The sequence below is a fragment of the Ambystoma mexicanum genome, chromosome 7q (genome assembly GCF_040938575.1).
Source record: "Ambystoma mexicanum isolate Mex_15411 chromosome 7q, UKY_AmexF1_1, whole genome shotgun sequence".
In the NCBI taxonomy this organism is placed as follows: domain Eukaryota; kingdom Metazoa; phylum Chordata; class Amphibia; order Caudata; family Ambystomatidae; genus Ambystoma; species Ambystoma mexicanum.
The window spans coordinates 881,326,092-881,342,982 of record NC_090941.1 but is presented as its reverse complement, the minus strand read 5'-3'; the positions used below and the strand labels follow the sequence as shown (position 1 = coordinate 881,342,982).

Genomic DNA, 16,891 nt, shown 5'->3' with positions numbered 1-16,891 from the left:
CAAGCGCCTGTTTTATATTCATGGCTCTATTTGATGCAAAGCATAGCTTCTGTAACCTAATGCCTGCTGTTGCATACTATGCCAGTGTTTATCGCCTTCTGTAATGCATTGCTTATTGGGGTGTATTTTGTGACACGTTCTTTCTTTCGATTATTTGTTTGCCATGTTTTTCAAGTCTCATCTCACTGGGAATGTGTCATACCTGCTTTCTTGAGCGTTTCACAAGCTTTTTGGGATATCCTTGCATCTCGAATCTCAATTGCAGGTCCGCTGAATGCATATCGAAGTCAGTTCTTTCCATACAGTACGAAGTATGTGTAAAATTTGGCCAAAGGGCACGTTCACTTTTAGACCACATCGATGAAAACTTGTGAAATGTAAAAAGGTGTTCTGATCAATGGGTTTCCAATCTAATCCAATCTCGTAGTCTATATAGCGCTGCCAAACAAATATCTTCTGGCTAAAGGCGTTACTGTGGTTGACGATGTATTTCATCTTGAAATATTCCACCCAGCGATTAGCTATATCAGGGGCAAAGGTGGCTCCCATACTGGTGCCCTTTACTTGTTTATAGAGTTGATCTTTAAACAAGCAAACATTTTCTGTGAGGACTACTCATGTGCATTCCAGTATGAAATGAGTGGGGACCCTAGAGATTTCGTCACTGTGACTATTGCAGTATCTCTCTATCACTTCTAGGCTTGCTGATTGAGGAGTGTTTGTCTAGAGGGATTGTACATCAAATGTGACCAATTCATCCTCTTCTATTTTTTTCCAATAGTGAGATCACATCTGAGGTATATCTAACATAAGATGTCATTTTTAGGACAAAGGGTTTTAGAAAGAAATCCAGATGTTGATAATGATTCGAAAATGTAACCTATGGCAGACACTATCAGTCTGCTTGGGTGTTTCTCAGAATTCTTATGTACTTCTGGTGGAATATAAAAGGCAGGAATCAATGGAATTTTTCTGAGAAACTGTTCCTCATCGTTGATCAACCGCTCATTGAAATGCTGATTTGATTAAGGAACCAATTTCTTCTTGATGGCTTTTAGTAAGGTTTGCCTGTACTTTGATATAAAGTTCCACATTACAAAGAAGTCAAAGGCATTCTCTTTCATACAGTACTCTGTCCATGATTACAATGTCCTGACCCTTGTCTGCTAGTTTTATTACTATGGTGTGGTCATTTTGTAGTGATTTTAGACTTGCTCTTCCGTCCTTCATCAGATGATCTCTGACCTTATTGTGTTTGTTACAAAGGGTGCACATCTCCCTCAAGATTTTGTTTTTAAAGGTCGCAATTTCAGGTCATGTTGTAGCTGAGGGAGGAATACACATCAAGAGGGCTTTTAGCCCACTGACATGCTCCTCTTTGTCATAGTTTCTACATTGAACTAATATTTGAATCTAAGAGTTCTGAAGGATCTCATCAGTTCTATCTCTATTTGCAAAGGATCTGCTCCCTTTAACAGTCTTCTCTCTTGTGTTCGTGTATGTTGTGATAGAATAATGATGGGTGCTACCAGGTTTGTTGCCCCCCCCGGTCTGTTCCACTGATATGTGCACACTCCAAATTAGTGTTGCCCTGGGCCTAATCTATTCCTTCATGTTTACTTATTTTCTTGCTGACCCCTTGAAAGCGATTCTTTGTGGTTTTACTTGACCCTACCCTTTATTTCTGGAAATTAGTAGGATATACACCAAAACCCTACTATGACTTTGCTATGTATGGACTAGGATCCCACCATTAAAATGATGTGTTGTGCTTTTTGACTTTTGTGAGGATGAATAAATATTAAAGAAGGGAGCAAAACCCTTTCCTTCAAAAGTCCTTAAGGAAGAGTGACCACTAAATAAAAGAACGTTGAAACCTGACTGCAGTTAAGGGCCCTGTGATGAGTACAGACACTTTTCTGAGGACGGCAGTGTCATATAGGTAACTTTGTTAACCTTGCAATGGAATTGCAGAAGATGACTCCAGCACTATTCCCCAGAATGTCTAAATTCAAAGCACATTACCCCTTTAATTGTGATTGCTCAGCATTTCAGTATTTGTTTTCAAGACATTTTGAGCCTTTTAACACTTCTTTGAACCATCTTTCAGGTGTGCATGCTTTACATACCTGTCCACTTCTGTGCACCGAGCCCCTGCTTTACCTCGTAATCTGCCAGCACTACCTGGTTCCAAGTCAAACCTTTTCAACTCAACTCACCATGTCAGCATACCTGTACAAATGCACCCACATCACCTGCAGAGCAAAGCAGAAAGATGCGTTGTTTGAACCTGTTGTGCCTGTTAAAGTGACTAAGGGTGTGATTGTGTTGGCAGATGCCCATTCCAAAGCATTTTAAGATATAGTGAGCCCTACGCGCCCATCCAGCCTTGGGCCTTGGAGACTGGTTACAACCATTTGAAAAGTAGACCTTTCTGTAGTTAGTTATTTTTCGTTTTTTGCCTCAATTTTCCCTCCTGCAGTATATTCCCTTGGATATACAACGTATTTGTATCTAGCCACTGCAGTTATCTGTGGGAAGGTATGCAACAGTACTCTTTTAGAAGTATCTGTTTAATTGAAGTGCATATTTTTATAGAGCCTTGCTTGAACACTCCACTTGGCTCTATTGTTTGGAGGCTTCTGCTGCGAGCGAACATTCATGAAGGATGTATCCAGCCATCTAACCATCATACCCATATAGAATCAAGGGAGGTACACCATTCACTTTAGATCTTTCTAAACTTTGATTGAAACCCCACTGATCTGAATTGTGGTATTGGGTCTGGCATAGCACATTGAATCTGGTGCTCTCCCTTCTACTACTTCAGTTTATCACAGCCTACTACAGTTACTACAGCCTTACTAGAACTTACCAGTTACTACAGCCTACTACAGTTTGTCACAACCTACTACTTCAGTTTGTCAATTTTGTCACAGCCACTATGACTAGTCTGTGTTTAGATTATTCACCAAACCAGCTACTAGTGCTCTGAAGAGGGAGTCGGGATCCTAGGGACCCCCCCCCCCACCAAGTTCATGTCAAGATGGAAGGCCACAAAATCCCACAACCACCCATTCTATTTCAGACAAATCCCAAATGCACCAATAATCGACAAATCCACTGAGAGGTACCCTCTCGGTCAGCCATACAGACCAAGTGCGGTACAAATCTATCCATGCGTGAATGAAGAACTGAATGCTATGGTCAGAGACACCTCCTATAGACAGCGTGGAATAGGCACCAAGAAGCCATGTTTCTGACTTCATTAGGGACACCACGACATAGCAGCGTTAGACATGAAGCACATGTGCAGTCCGCACTGCGCGACACAAACACACACTCGAAAACATGAAGAACATGAGCGTACAGTTCTATAGTTGAAGGACAGATACATATACATACTGTCATTGTTTTTATTATTTTGTCATTAGCCAAACGCAGTAATGCAGAAACCGCAAGAAAAAAGAGATCCTGAGCGAGCTTGCTGATATTTAGTCGATAGTCGCGTGGACATACAGGAGTATATATGGAACCTGATCAAACCACGCATAGCTAACTCATAAGGAATGTAATATAACATAGACATTGTAGAAACAGCATTATAAGGTTTAGGAAAACTACAGCAGGCCTCAAATCATTGAGCACGAGACGAGCTGAGCCGATTCAGGCTGCACAGGGAGCAAGACGCGTGAGACAAAGACCACAGCCAAGGACAAGAGATAAGAAGATGTTCCAATTCCCAGACAACAAAGTGACCAGCAGCAGAGGAATGGAATAAATCCTCATAATTCAGAGCTGCATATCTCAATTTCGTGGCCCCTAGAAACGTGATGCAGCTGAGGCAGACAATGGACAGTGATCAGTGGTGGGAAGGAAGACCCGATCCCAGGCACCCAGACGCAGGCTGCAACAAGTATGCAAGAAGTGTTACGACGAGCGGAACATGGTCTCATAAGCAAAGGTGGTGTACACAAGTTACAATACAGACACATAATCGTTTGCATCACCTTGAAAAGGTGCACAGCGAGCTGAGAACCGTTTCGTGTTCCAGGCCTGGGGACATCGGCTCTAGCCAATCAAAGTTTAGTACTCCAGGGATGGGTAGCAACGGGCAAGAACCAATGTTAAGTCCACTACACTGCAACAATATATTCATTAGTACATTGGGGATGGGACAGGCCAGCCAACTGACATTTGAGAGCCAGTAGAAGAACATGCATATTTACCCATATAGGTTATTATACTCCTGACGGTCAATCCCACATAGCGATAGGTTTTTGGAGAAAGGCCCAAATGACGGAGTAGCGACGTGTTTTTAGGAGAAAACTAGCCTGCGCCCCATTTACTGTGTGACATGCTGGAATTTTTCTCATTTCTTGTATCGATGCCTGTTGGTTTTGTCTGTAATAAACCGCAGTTTGAACTTGCTGTTGACTGAGTCCTCCGTGAATACTGGGGGCAGGAATTGGGCTCTCCAAGTCCGTGGACTTCCAGCATCGCTCTGGCATACCTGGGAGTATGTCTCCAACAGCACACTGTTGGCAAGCCGAAAAAGAGGGGTGGAAAGTAGATGAGAAATCTGTGGACGGGAGAGAGAATCCTAGTAGCGCAGGATGTTGGGCAGCACAATGCAGAGCCACTTTGAGGCCAAACCCCAAAAGCACAGCCACATTGAATGCAATCCTATACACCATGGAAACCATTACCACTGCCACACACTGCTTCGATTATGGTCCATTTGTTCATGTATTACTCTCTACATTCTTGGTCTGTACTTCCGGCCTAGTTTCACGTCGTGAAAGGTGTGGAGGTGAGGAGGCTAGTGAAGGCGGAGTTTGGGGTGATTCAAGTACCTATCATTTACATAATGTATTCATTTTCCTGGACTGGCTGACAGGACACCAATGAGAAGAGCCGAAACCATACCAAAAGCACCACATAAAAAAGATTCTTATTAGAGTAGATGTCACTTGAGTTACCTAATTATCTTCACCAATAACTGCCTCCTTTAAACAAGTACCTATTTGCCTATTCTTTGCACTGGCCATGGCTTCCCCTGCAAACCCCCAATGAGGGATTGCAATGGGGGGATAGCAAGAGAGTCACCAGGATATCGGATGGCACCACCAGCAATTCCTAAATGAAGTCTATGGCTAGGAAATGGTTCAGAGAATGGAGAAGGGAAATTCAAGAAAGTCAGTGTTACAGTACATGGAGATTAAAATCAAGTGAAAAAGGAAAGGCAATGAATGGTCACAGTTGTTAGTCTAAAACATTACAGAATTGTACCAAGGCCACAAGCTTCCCAGTTTTGCTGAGATTTTAATCCCACCATTTGAAGGGCAAAGTCTTGATTGTACATATTCCTGATAGTTTGAGCATGTATCAAATCGATACTCATCAAGGTTCTCATCACATCTCTGCAACATCTTCCTGATTGAAAAGCACTCTTAATCTTAAATCAACATGTGGTGTTTAAGAAAACCCAAAAGGCCATATTACTGATATTTTGCCTTCTAGCAAATACAAGGGGTTTGAATTAATTCTTGCACGAAGGCACTGTTTGCACAATGGTTGCATTAGGTCCAGCCTTCGGTAATATGGACCACCATCTACAACTCTGGTGTTATAGGAAGGTTGTAAACTTTGGATTTTTCAGTCGGTCCCTTGTGCAAAGCATGCAGCTTTCCAGAACTAGGCTAAAATGCTGACTAGATGGTGGTTCTGCTTAATGTTGCAAGCCTTAAGAAAGTGACCTATGAAGTTGATGGCGAGCATGCTAGCTGTGAACCTGTTTGGTCAAATTGTATTTATCTATATGGTACCCAACTGATCATTGTGGCAAGAATGTCTACTATATGTTAACGATTGTACCTTCCTGTTTGACCCTTGTGCCTGAGCATTCTTTCTCTCTCTCATCTTTCTACATCTAGAAATAGGAGTGTTTGGCATGCAAATAAACATGAGAAATGGTTCCCTTTTCTTTGTTATGTCAAATCACAAAACTTAAAACAATGCAAAATACATTGGCCATATTGCAGTTATGTTGTAGTTGTGCAAGTTAAATTATGATCATGGCAAAAACCTCCCAGGCTCAAATATGTGTTGTTTCAATACCATGCAAAATAGCCCTGTGTAAAATGGGTCATTGATGATAAGTGAGGGAAGTTGAGCAGTTCCTGAACCTACACACCATTGTATAGATTTATTGTTCAAATGATTGGAAACCACATACAACAACATTGTTTTGGATAAAGATCCCTTACACGATTCTTAAAAACAGCCCTGCGTTGGCACGTTATAAACCCCCTCTAATCTCTAAATTGACCTACCTTTGCAGGTTCACTGGCAAAATCCAATAAATCCAACAGAGATGTGACCCCATCAGAAAATCTGAGCGATGCAAGAAAGAAACTTGTATTAGAAATGAAGGCTGAAAACATCAGAAATTTCCTTAGGTAAGTCTTTGCTGGTGTGTCTCATCTTAAATATGTTGCTTCAGGAATGTTTCTTAACAAGAAAGCAATCGAAGATATTCCCTTAGTGATTAGAGAACACCTGTTTTAATTTCCATTGTCCATGATTGAGCAGGGTACCGGAACTCAGCGGTGGTGGGGATCAGCGATCTTATGAATAATGAACCCCCAACACTTTGTGCTCTATGTAGTATTGTCATAATTTCACTAGGTGATCCTATGGTAAACAGTACTTGATTGGGTGAGAAGATAACTTTGTTTGGGGAAACCTCTCATATAAGGGCAAAAGTGAAATTAACCCGATCTTGGTAACATGGGGATCTGCTAAACTCACAAGTGGGGCACTGGGAGGAGAGGGAATAGCATAGCTGTGGAAATTCATATCCGCAAAGATTAGATTTAGTTACCCTCCTGGACTTGGTTGGCAACTGGAGAAGTTATTCCATGTCTAGCCGATATGGTTCTTGGTTTTGTTGTTGGCCATTGTTTGTAGCAGTACTGTTTTGCTGGTCTCTGACCAGACAGAAATATTTCCCTGGGTACATGCATTGCTCCCTCTCAACCTTGTGTCTTGTTAAAAGGGTCCACTTGGTGGGAGCACTGTTGTCCTTGTCGGTGACATATCGATGACCAGTGGGGAAATCTTAAGTGTGGGTGCCATTTTCCACAATTTTACAGCTTTGTTGAAAGAAGTTCGCTGTGGGAGGACTATTGCAATTGTGGTTATTGTTGAGCTTGTTAATTGGGGTTGGTATTGGCACTGGAACTGAAGTTTTCTTTTTTTTACTGGACTATTGCTATCTGTTTGGTTTCTTTTTGGTTTGAAAATGTGTTATTTCAATGTCAATTATTCATATTGTAACTCTGCATATAAGATCTGTCGCAACAAAACCTAATCTGGTAAATCGGGGCAAGGCTTCTTACTGTTTTTGCGCAAAATTCATAAAGTTTCTTTTGAGGACACTCCACAATTCACGTCTGTCTTTTTCCTTGATTAAATGTCGTTCAGCTATAACAAATACAACTTTTATATTAGTCTTATTGATTCAGAAATGGACATCTTCTGTATCACAGAAAGGTGTCTAGAGGATTCCTCTGTCCCCGTACTAGACCTATTGGTTTCCCATAAATAGTGTCTACTAGGAGCTGAAAGGATTGGTAAACTTGGGACAGTGAAATGTTTCAAATGTATTTCATGCATAACTGCAGCATATGAATTATCATTGAGCATCGCTATCGCCCCTGCTCATTCTTTGTATCCACACTTGTTTTTATATTTTGAAAGCTGATGCTTTATAGGCTGTTTTTGAAATGTTCTACATGCTGAAAATGTATTATTGGGTGATTTTTAATGTTCATTTGAATCCACATAAACATTTTCTTGAATATTAAGACTGTTTTTACTTCTTTGTGTTTAACACAGTATATACATATATTTACCTGAATTCTTAGATGTCGGCACTTCTCCCCAGGGATGGAGCCCCTTCCCATGAGACGAGGGAGTCTACCCGATAGTCCACCTGGGGTTGGTACTCTGTGGGACCCCCCCGTCCCTGGGAGCAGGGACGACTATCCAGGGAGAATGTGCTATTCACCACTCCTATCCCCCCCTCACCTACCCCACCCTTGCCTTGTCATCCCAGGTACATGTGTCATGTAACCAAAATCATAGGTACTGGAACGAGGAAGAATCTAGACAACCTAACTGAGAAGTATAGTACAAATACTGAGATGAGGAAGAGTCTAGTCTAACCAAGGGAGGAATATAGGACAGGTACCGAGACGAGGAGGCAATGCAGAGGCATGAATAGCACTCTTGGAAACACTAGTGAACATTCTAGTGGTTCCCGAATTCTTGTTGGTCAAGTCACATCGAAAACAGAAGAGGGAAAACAGGAAGGTGAGAGCAGCCCACCTGAGAGGAACCACGAGCGTAGGTAATGCTCGAGATGCCGTTGAATTGAAAGACTTTGCAGACAAGATTACCGGGCCGGCAGAGGTGTCCTTGAATGGTCCAGTGTGGAAGGACCATCTGGCCAAGCAGAACAGCAGAGGTCCCGATGGTAGAAACTCAGGAACCGCATGGGCAGGTGAAGATGTGCATGCTGTTGGCCACCAAACGCTGCATATCCACCTCACTATCCTAAAAGGCAAGGGCAGCTGTGAGAATCCCAAAGGGGAACACAGATCAGCCAAGACCAAATGGAGCGCATCATCAAGCCGCAGACAGGTACCAGGGTTGCTGGGATGCTTGATGGGGCTAATAAGGGATGAAAGCAATGACACTCTGGTCTGGGACCCACGCCCACAAGAAGGAAGATTGTACCTGGCAGGTTATTGAGCCAGGTCTGCCACACTAGCAGCAGAGAATCCTACAGTTCTGGGACCCACACCCACAAGACTGGGAATAAAGTCTATGTTCGGGAGAAATGTACAAAATCATAGAAAGAGGCCAGGGCAATGGATTCATTGCCCCTGGCATTTGGATCTGTCAATCCTGAGAAAGGGGCTGGGGAAGGGAGACCTTCTCGTCTGGTGTGGTGAACTGTGAAAGTAAAAGGCAAGAGAGTGTCTGAATAAAGCCAAGGAAGGTCAGGGTAAGGAAACCATTCCCCTGACATTGTAAAACCACTGAGAGCAAGGTACCTGAGGAACCCAGTAGTGAAGAAACAACTGTGGGCATCAAGAAATGTTGATTGAACTGAAAACTGCACTGCATTACAATCTGGGCATTGTTTTTTGCCTTGGGCTAGGGGAAGGCTGCCATTACCTCGGGTAAAGATCCCACCTACGAATTGGAGATGTGATCCGTTGTCCAGAAGAAAGGAGCCATTACTTTGGATCAAGAAGATCATTACTTCATTAGTTGAGTTATAAGTTTACAGTACAGAAGTAGTGTTTTGACACAGGATGGACTCTTGATTTGCATGGACATCCTGACTGAAACCTTAGTATTTTTGGTGAGGTAGGGAAACCCCTCTTGGAGTTAGGGGTAGGTAGGTATTCTCTTTATTTCTGGTTTAATAAAGGGCTATGCCAACAACCATACCACCTGCATCAGTCTCCTCCCTCTGCACCCTTGCACTACACATTCACACAGTAATATTTTAGATGATTATTATGGTATTTATTAAGTGCAGATCTAGCTTCGAGAAGGAATGGAGCACTTTACAGAGGTATAAAACAATACAGATACACAACAGAGCGCTTTTCAGAGGTAACTGAAAGGATGTACAGCGGGGGATAGGATACAGAGGGGCACAGAGAGGGGTACAGCTGTACAAAGTGGCAGGGAGGAGTGGGGCAGACTGCATCTAGCGAGCCAGGTGGTGCCGAATCTGGGGACAAGTTTAATGCTGATGGGTAGGAGGTTCCATAGTCTAAGAGCGTAGGCCGAAAAGGCTTGTTTTCTGGTCCTATTCCTTTTTGTAGCAGCGTATTTCAAGTCTGCTCATAATCCATTTATCTGTAACCTGATTTAATGTCAAGACCCGAAGCAAGGTAGTTGGTATGTTTATGTGTTAATTAATTTTTACCTTTGTCACTTGCTGTGTAATCCAGTCCTCCTCCTCTCTAATATAAAGAGGTCAAAGTTATTAATTTAACGTTTTTACTGAAGATAGTGATTACAATAATTGATATTAATTATATTAATAACTAATAATTAATTTGTTGAGTTCAGTTCTCGATCTGAGGTTTTCTCCTCCTCTGGTTCCAAACAAGTTGGTCAAGTGGTTTCTTTCTATTTTTGAAAGCATAGCCGATCAGATTGCTCCCTGACAGGGTCGTAAGGTTATTAGAAAATAAGTGCATTCTTTTGGTATTCTCCTTTATCAAGAGATACAAGTGGTGCGAATTTTAACTAGGCCAAGAATTTCATCAACAAATCGGACTCCTGTAGAAAAAAAAGATGTCAGTGTGCAATTAGCGCTGGTGTGTACTTCAGCATGGGCATATACCTTAGCAGTGATGTGAGACAATGATGAGAATGTATACAACCCAAAGAAAGGATAGCTTGAATTGGTTACAAAGCTTTACATAGCATAGTCATAGTGTAGATTTAGTACATGGATTAACACTAACCCCCTAACATACTAATCATTAACCTCTAACCCACTAATATAATTAGTGATTAGAAAGGGTGCAACCTTAGGGTGCAAACTTAAGGTGCAAACTGGGGGTTTGTAGATGTAGGCTGCAGGCACAGACTCTGCAATGCTGTTTAGAAATAAGAGGCAGGAATTAAAAACTGCTTTTGCGATCAGGACGTGAGTGCAAGGAGTTTAAAGAATCATTCTACCCAAAGCAGCTAGCGCAAGGAAGCCAGAATGAAAATGTTACTTGTCGATTCCAGGCCAAGAATAGGGACTTCCGGAAGTTTCCAGAAGGCTTAGCCATGACAGAGGAGGTGTATGATTGATGGGGTGACATCACTGCCAGCGGCTGGAAGATCATATACTTACTGTAGAAAGATATAGGAGAAATGGGTTGGCAGAAAGAGGATTTAAAAAGGTTGAGAGAGAAAAAGGAGGGGCTTTTTGCCTGCCTAGAGAGCGTGGAGAAAAACAATCGGAGAGAAAGGGTGCTGGGATCCGAGGCCTCCGGAGGTGACTGCAGGTGTACTGAAAGACTACAGTGTCGAGGAGGGGTTGGGCATTTCTCGGCTAGGCCCTGACTTCAGTGGGGAGAGAGATGCTCTGCGCTCTACCGTGCTGACAAAATCACATCGATGAGTTGGTAAACTAAAAGTGACAAAAGTGTTTTTACACACTGTAGATAAACATGTACTGATTATCAAAAAGTCAAATTGGGCCTCAGGAAAGCCCCTTAGTTCTTCGTTAATCGAAGTACAAATGTGTGGTCTTATGCAAAGCTAGCTGAAAGCAAAAAGAAGAGTTACTGCGCACCCAACGTTGTAACAACACAAGGTTGATATTAAAACAAACTTGTGGGTTCTGCCAAGTAAGAAAATTAGAGCCCTGCCTGGCAGCTTGTGAAGGAGAGCCTTTCACTTGTGGTGAAAGAAACAAAGAAAATGTTTTTGAAATTGCTATGGCCCTAGATGCATTGCATCATTTCTAACCGATTGTGAAACCAGCAAGTGCAGCTAAGTGGGAGTATGTGTCTTTCTTTTGTATTGCTTTCAACATTACAATGATTGCATATTGTGTTTATTTATGTGTGCTTTTGTTCTGATTTGCAAACCATCTATAAACTGTTTTCTAAAATAACAAACACTGCTCATAGATGGACTTGTTTTGTTTGTGTTGCATGTTTATTTTGTACGGTGTGTAAAGCTGCAAACATAGGATCGAATCAGAGTGCCCTGCACAATACGAAGTCCAGTGATGTCCTTAGTCAGTGCCGTGAATAAAAAGGATACATTTTGCAGTGAGCCAATCACTACGCTAGGAATCGGAGAAACACATAAAACGGCGCATGAGATTGTAGAGGCCTGGAGATAAAATATCCAACAAATCCTTGTTTGCTTGTGATCCTGGATCTCTGAGGCTTTTGAAATGGTGTATCATAGGGCACTCAATCTTGCCTACCCACATGGTGGGAGGGGTTGTGTACTGAATTGGTTATCCTATTTCCTGTTGGAGCACTTGCTTTTCACTAGTGGGGACTTCCACGTGGTCCCCCATTCTGAATGCATATGGTCTGCCTAAGGGAGCCAATCATGTTGCCCATGCCGTTTAATATCTACATGAATCCATTGGAAGATCTGGTTGTATTTGTATTTATTGTGTTTATATAGCGCTTTAATCCAAAACGCTTTACATTTTAACAATTGGATGCATATAATATAACAGTAGAAGCAATTTACAATTATGAATCAAACTAACAAAACAGAAAGTAGAGCAATTAAACTGTGAGGGAAGAGTGAAGGGTGAGGAAGGGACTGAGGAGGGAAACAGAAGGGGTATAAGGGCGAAGGTGGGGACATGGCAATTTCCAACTGTAGCTAACGGCATTCAATTATATCTTAAGGTGCTGAATCGGGCTGCACTACTCTGAGTGCCATACTATACCGGATGGCTTTGCATTCCTTAAAGCTAAATCCTTCAATACTGAATGGATTTCCTTCTACGGTCTTCTCCTCTGGTACCAAAACCGTATGGGGTTATTTTTTTATCTTTGGGAAATGGGGCCTTTGTTGGTTTGATCTGTTCTGCTTCTTAGGATATTTTCTTGATTCTTCATTAAATTTCCACCACGGCATCAACAAAATATTCTACTTTTAACTTTTTATCATTGAGACACACAAACCTTTCTAACTGTCTTTTTATTTTAAATCAGTGATTCAATCTTTGGTTTTTTCTGCGATAAGGGTGATGTTTACTAGTATATGCTTTGCTCTACAGCAGCACCACGGAAATCTGTGTTGCATACAGCTGCTATGTTGGTGCTAAAAGATGAATATGACCATATTGTGCATATGTTACTTCAATTTCAATATCTTCTTTTGTTTTCAGATCCAATTTAAGCTTTGCTGCCTAGCATTTGAGGCGATTTTAAAAGCTAAGCCATTTCACCTGGCAAAGAATGGTTCTCTGGAGGTTTGAGAATCACTAGAATTCGAAGTGTAAAAAGGCTAGAGATACACAAACTTAAACATTGGACATTTGCAAATCGGGCATTTCGTGTCACGCGCCACATGTCTGGAATGCTTTGCCAGTGAACATTTTATTTTATCCATCTTTACTAAATTTTAGAGAATGTCAGGTTGCAGAAGTAAGGCTCGGACACAATGGTGGCATGTTTCTGGATATTCACTTTTAATTAAATAATTAAAGGTTGGAAAAATGCCTCTCTATCCCTAAAGCTAAAAGGGGTTTCCTTACCTCAAAGGAAACTTGTGAAATTGCCAGGAAGTCTGAAAAGAGTCGGTCACTGTTGTGTCCAAAAACATACTTCTGTCCCTAACACTAATAAACTAAAGTAACTGTGCAAGGATAGTTTCTTCTTAAAGTAACACGTGTTGTTTGTGTTTTCAATCAACATAAAAGTTCCCAGTCTATCTGGTAATAAAAAGTTAAGAAAACAAACAATGTTCAAAGACGTAAGATTCCCAGGCTACAGTTGTGCTTCTATCCCCTAGAGTTCTTCTCAGTTTCCCACCTTTTGGGCTCTTGAGCTTCTTTTATCTTCTTAGACAAATGTCAGTGGACAATCCACAAGGATATTTTGTTTAGCTTCACACTCCTTTGTTTTGTCAACTCTATACAGTTTAAATGTAAGATTCAGTTTTCCCAATCCCAGGGTCCTTGACCCTTTCAGTCTCTCACATGGGTGAGAATCCATTAGACCCGCAATATAGCTTGGTTCACTTCCTTGCCAAGATAGTATCATCTTGTGGATGGTCTTCCTTAATAAAAGGTAAGAATAGAGGGTCTGAAACCCGCTATTAAGTGATTGGGTTTCATATGGGTGCAGGTCCCAGACTCGCAATTCGTGATGATATATGTTTGGTTCACTCTTCTGCCAAACACCTGATGTTTTTGTCTTGGTTGCTCTTGGCTTGTTTTATGGGTGCAGGTTATATTTGTTTGGTTCACACTCCTACCGAACATACGATTCTCCTCTCTTGGGATTTTTGTGGGTTCCCATGCCTCTTATACTCTCCTTTCCTTGTGGGTCCCAGACTTGCAGTGTCCCCTCAGGTTCTCAGAGCCTCTTTCTCCAAGGTCTATATACACTCTCTAGACCCCTGCACTTTCAACACCTCCTGACAACTCTACATACCTATTAACCTTCTCTTGATTGGTATCAGTGTTTCCCCAGGCTCTGCATTTCTCTTCGAGGCTGCAGCAACTCTCTTGTGAATGGCAGGGTCGCAGCGGTTCCACAGGAGTCTCTCTGCCCGGTTGTGCATCCTGCCTTTAAGCAGTACACCAGAGCCTGTGGTTCCCTAGGTACGTATTGGCAGCAACCAAAACAGTCCCTCCAACTTGGACGGCGTTCAGTTTCTCCTTCTCACTTTGCAGCTTCTTCCCCTTTGTCTTCTCTTTCCCTGCCCAGTGCAGGAGTCCCGCAATTCCTTCTCCTCGGATCACTCGCACTGTACCTCATAGCAGAGTTCCTCTTAAACTCCTGCACCATCCAGCTGTATTCGTTCTGCCAAATGGCATATTGGGGGGAAAAACTAGACCACTCTTTCTTCTTCTTCTTCCGATTAACCCTCAGACTCCCCATGATCATCTTCTTCACAGTACCTCCTTTTCAGGTCAGAGGTAAGAAACTTAGTATTCTCTTGTATTTTAGCTTTGTCAAGTATATTAAAGTGACTGACCTTGCAACAGAGTACATTTGCTCTACCTACGGGGGGAGGAGGATTTGACATTTGAGAAGGCATTGTATATATCAAGGCAGGGGAATACTGTGTTCGCTGAGAACAGTCGCCCCAATCTTATAGGGGGCTTCCCTTCCCATGTGATACTCCCTCTGTACACCACCCCCAGGGGGACTATTGTACTGTGTACGCACACTCCCCTGGTCCCATGGGGAAGGTCTCCACCTAGGGAAGAAGCGATGGTATCCTCAGATTCGTCACAGAAAGCTTGTCATTCATTTTTTCATACTTGAGTTCTCTTGTGTTCGATACAATATTGTTTTTTTATTTTTGCATTCTTGGTTTATTTTTGTACAGCACACCAGTATTTTTGGTTATGATGCACTTAGGAAATACTGACAAATAATAAAAATATGGGCATAGATGTGCCATTCTAATAACTGTATTAGTGAGGGCTCCAAGAATAAATACTGACCCACTTTGGCGACATGTGAGCAGATGTGTTGAGTTATCTAGGAGACAATATTTGGCATGCATGGGTCTATCCATGATTGTGTTCAAAGTGTATTCATTTCATTGCCCTTTTCCTGTGCATCCTTTACTGTCAAGGCTTTTCTGCAGATTCATCTTTCTATACCTTTTTCTGAAGTACAGATTGTTTACTTGTTTCAGGTTTGCAGATTTCCACTATTTGATGAACACCTCTACATAATGAATAATCCTGGCTTATTTCTTTCTCAGTTTGTAGCTGGCACTGTCCCACTCCTGAAGAACTCTCCTCATCTTTGACTAATCGCACTCCTTTATTTTCTGATTAGAGTGGACAATCCCCAGACAAATGAAACAGTTTATTTTGGCCCTAAACAGAATAGATTCCACCCCCCTGCCCGAGGAACTAAATCCATTTGAATTCTGTTCCTGGGTAATCTGTTCACGTTGGCAGATACTGTTGGGGTCTTGGTCCTATTTCTGTCTGACCCATCAGCCATTTTCAATACTGTTTTTTAACCTTTGATTCTGCATAGGTTGAATGCTGTTGTGCACTATTCTTAACATGGTTACATTCCCATGGGAGAGCAGGAAGATTTGTTGGGGAACTTAACCCTGGATATCGAGAGCAAAACATTATTTGCAACCAATATGGAGACAGTGCCAAACTAGACTCATGTGGATCACAGATATTTTGAGAAAGCAACCATTCGAAATATGGGCATCATTTTGGACCAATAAGGTCATTAAATAGACTGATACTATGAATATTTCTGAAGAAAACAGAGCCTTTAGAGGTACAACAACGTGAGACTGTACACCCAGTACCAGGCTGCTATCCAATTAGCTTAAAGGGAAGAGTTTTGAACAATTATATTCATGTTTACAACTAACAAACAATGTAATTCATTCAATTGGCCTTGAAAAAGCCCAACGGGCGAAACTTATGGCTATAGAGTTGGCATATTTGACACATTTGTCAGGATATATCACTTTTTTACTAACGCATCAGATTTTCCATGTCACTAAGAATCATATATTAAATATGTTATTACAAAAGGTTGAATAACCAATAATGTGAATTTGTCTACACTTTACCTTTGTGAGATGCGCTCATAACTATGGATTTTGTTCTCATGGTTACATACCCAACTGACATGTCAAAGGTGGTCATAATTACCCCTTCATTTTTTACCACATACCTATACAAGGTGCTCCAGGGCCCATCTCTGTACCCTGTCCTATTTATGATCTACACTCAGCCAGTCGCTGGTCTCCAGCTTTGTTCAGCCTCTGGTTTGTTCCCATATTTACAACATTCAAATCATTTTCTTTCTGGATGGTGAGTGTGTTATTGGCCTCCATCATTTGAAGTTATCTGGGGGCCGTTAGCAGGTGAATAGGCAACTATGGGCTAAACATAAGACACAACTGATGCTCTGTCGGATGGCAACCGAGCCCCCTGTGCGATACTGCATGGTACTCTACGCTCTTGTGTACGTTTGATCAAAAACTGTGGTGTTGAAATTGACCATGCTCTCATCCTCATACTAAATGTTAATGGGTGTTAGCAGGTGTTACTTTCACTTGAACTCGGACATTCTGAGGGTATTATACTTACTAACTG

The 16,891-nt window shown here is 41.8% G+C and overlaps 1 protein-coding gene across 1 annotated transcript in view; it reads left to right on the top strand.

Annotated features, from left to right (window-relative positions):
* The window catches only part of NAALAD2 (N-acetylated alpha-linked acidic dipeptidase 2), a 1,042,620-nt gene that overhangs the window by 366,920 nt on the left and 658,809 nt on the right, over positions 1 to 16,891 (top strand). The window contains exon 3 of the mRNA XM_069639397.1: positions 6,344 to 6,461. Within this exon, the coding sequence (XP_069495498.1) occupies positions 6,344 to 6,461 (118 nt within the window). The remainder of the gene's footprint in view (positions 1 to 6,343; positions 6,462 to 16,891) is intronic.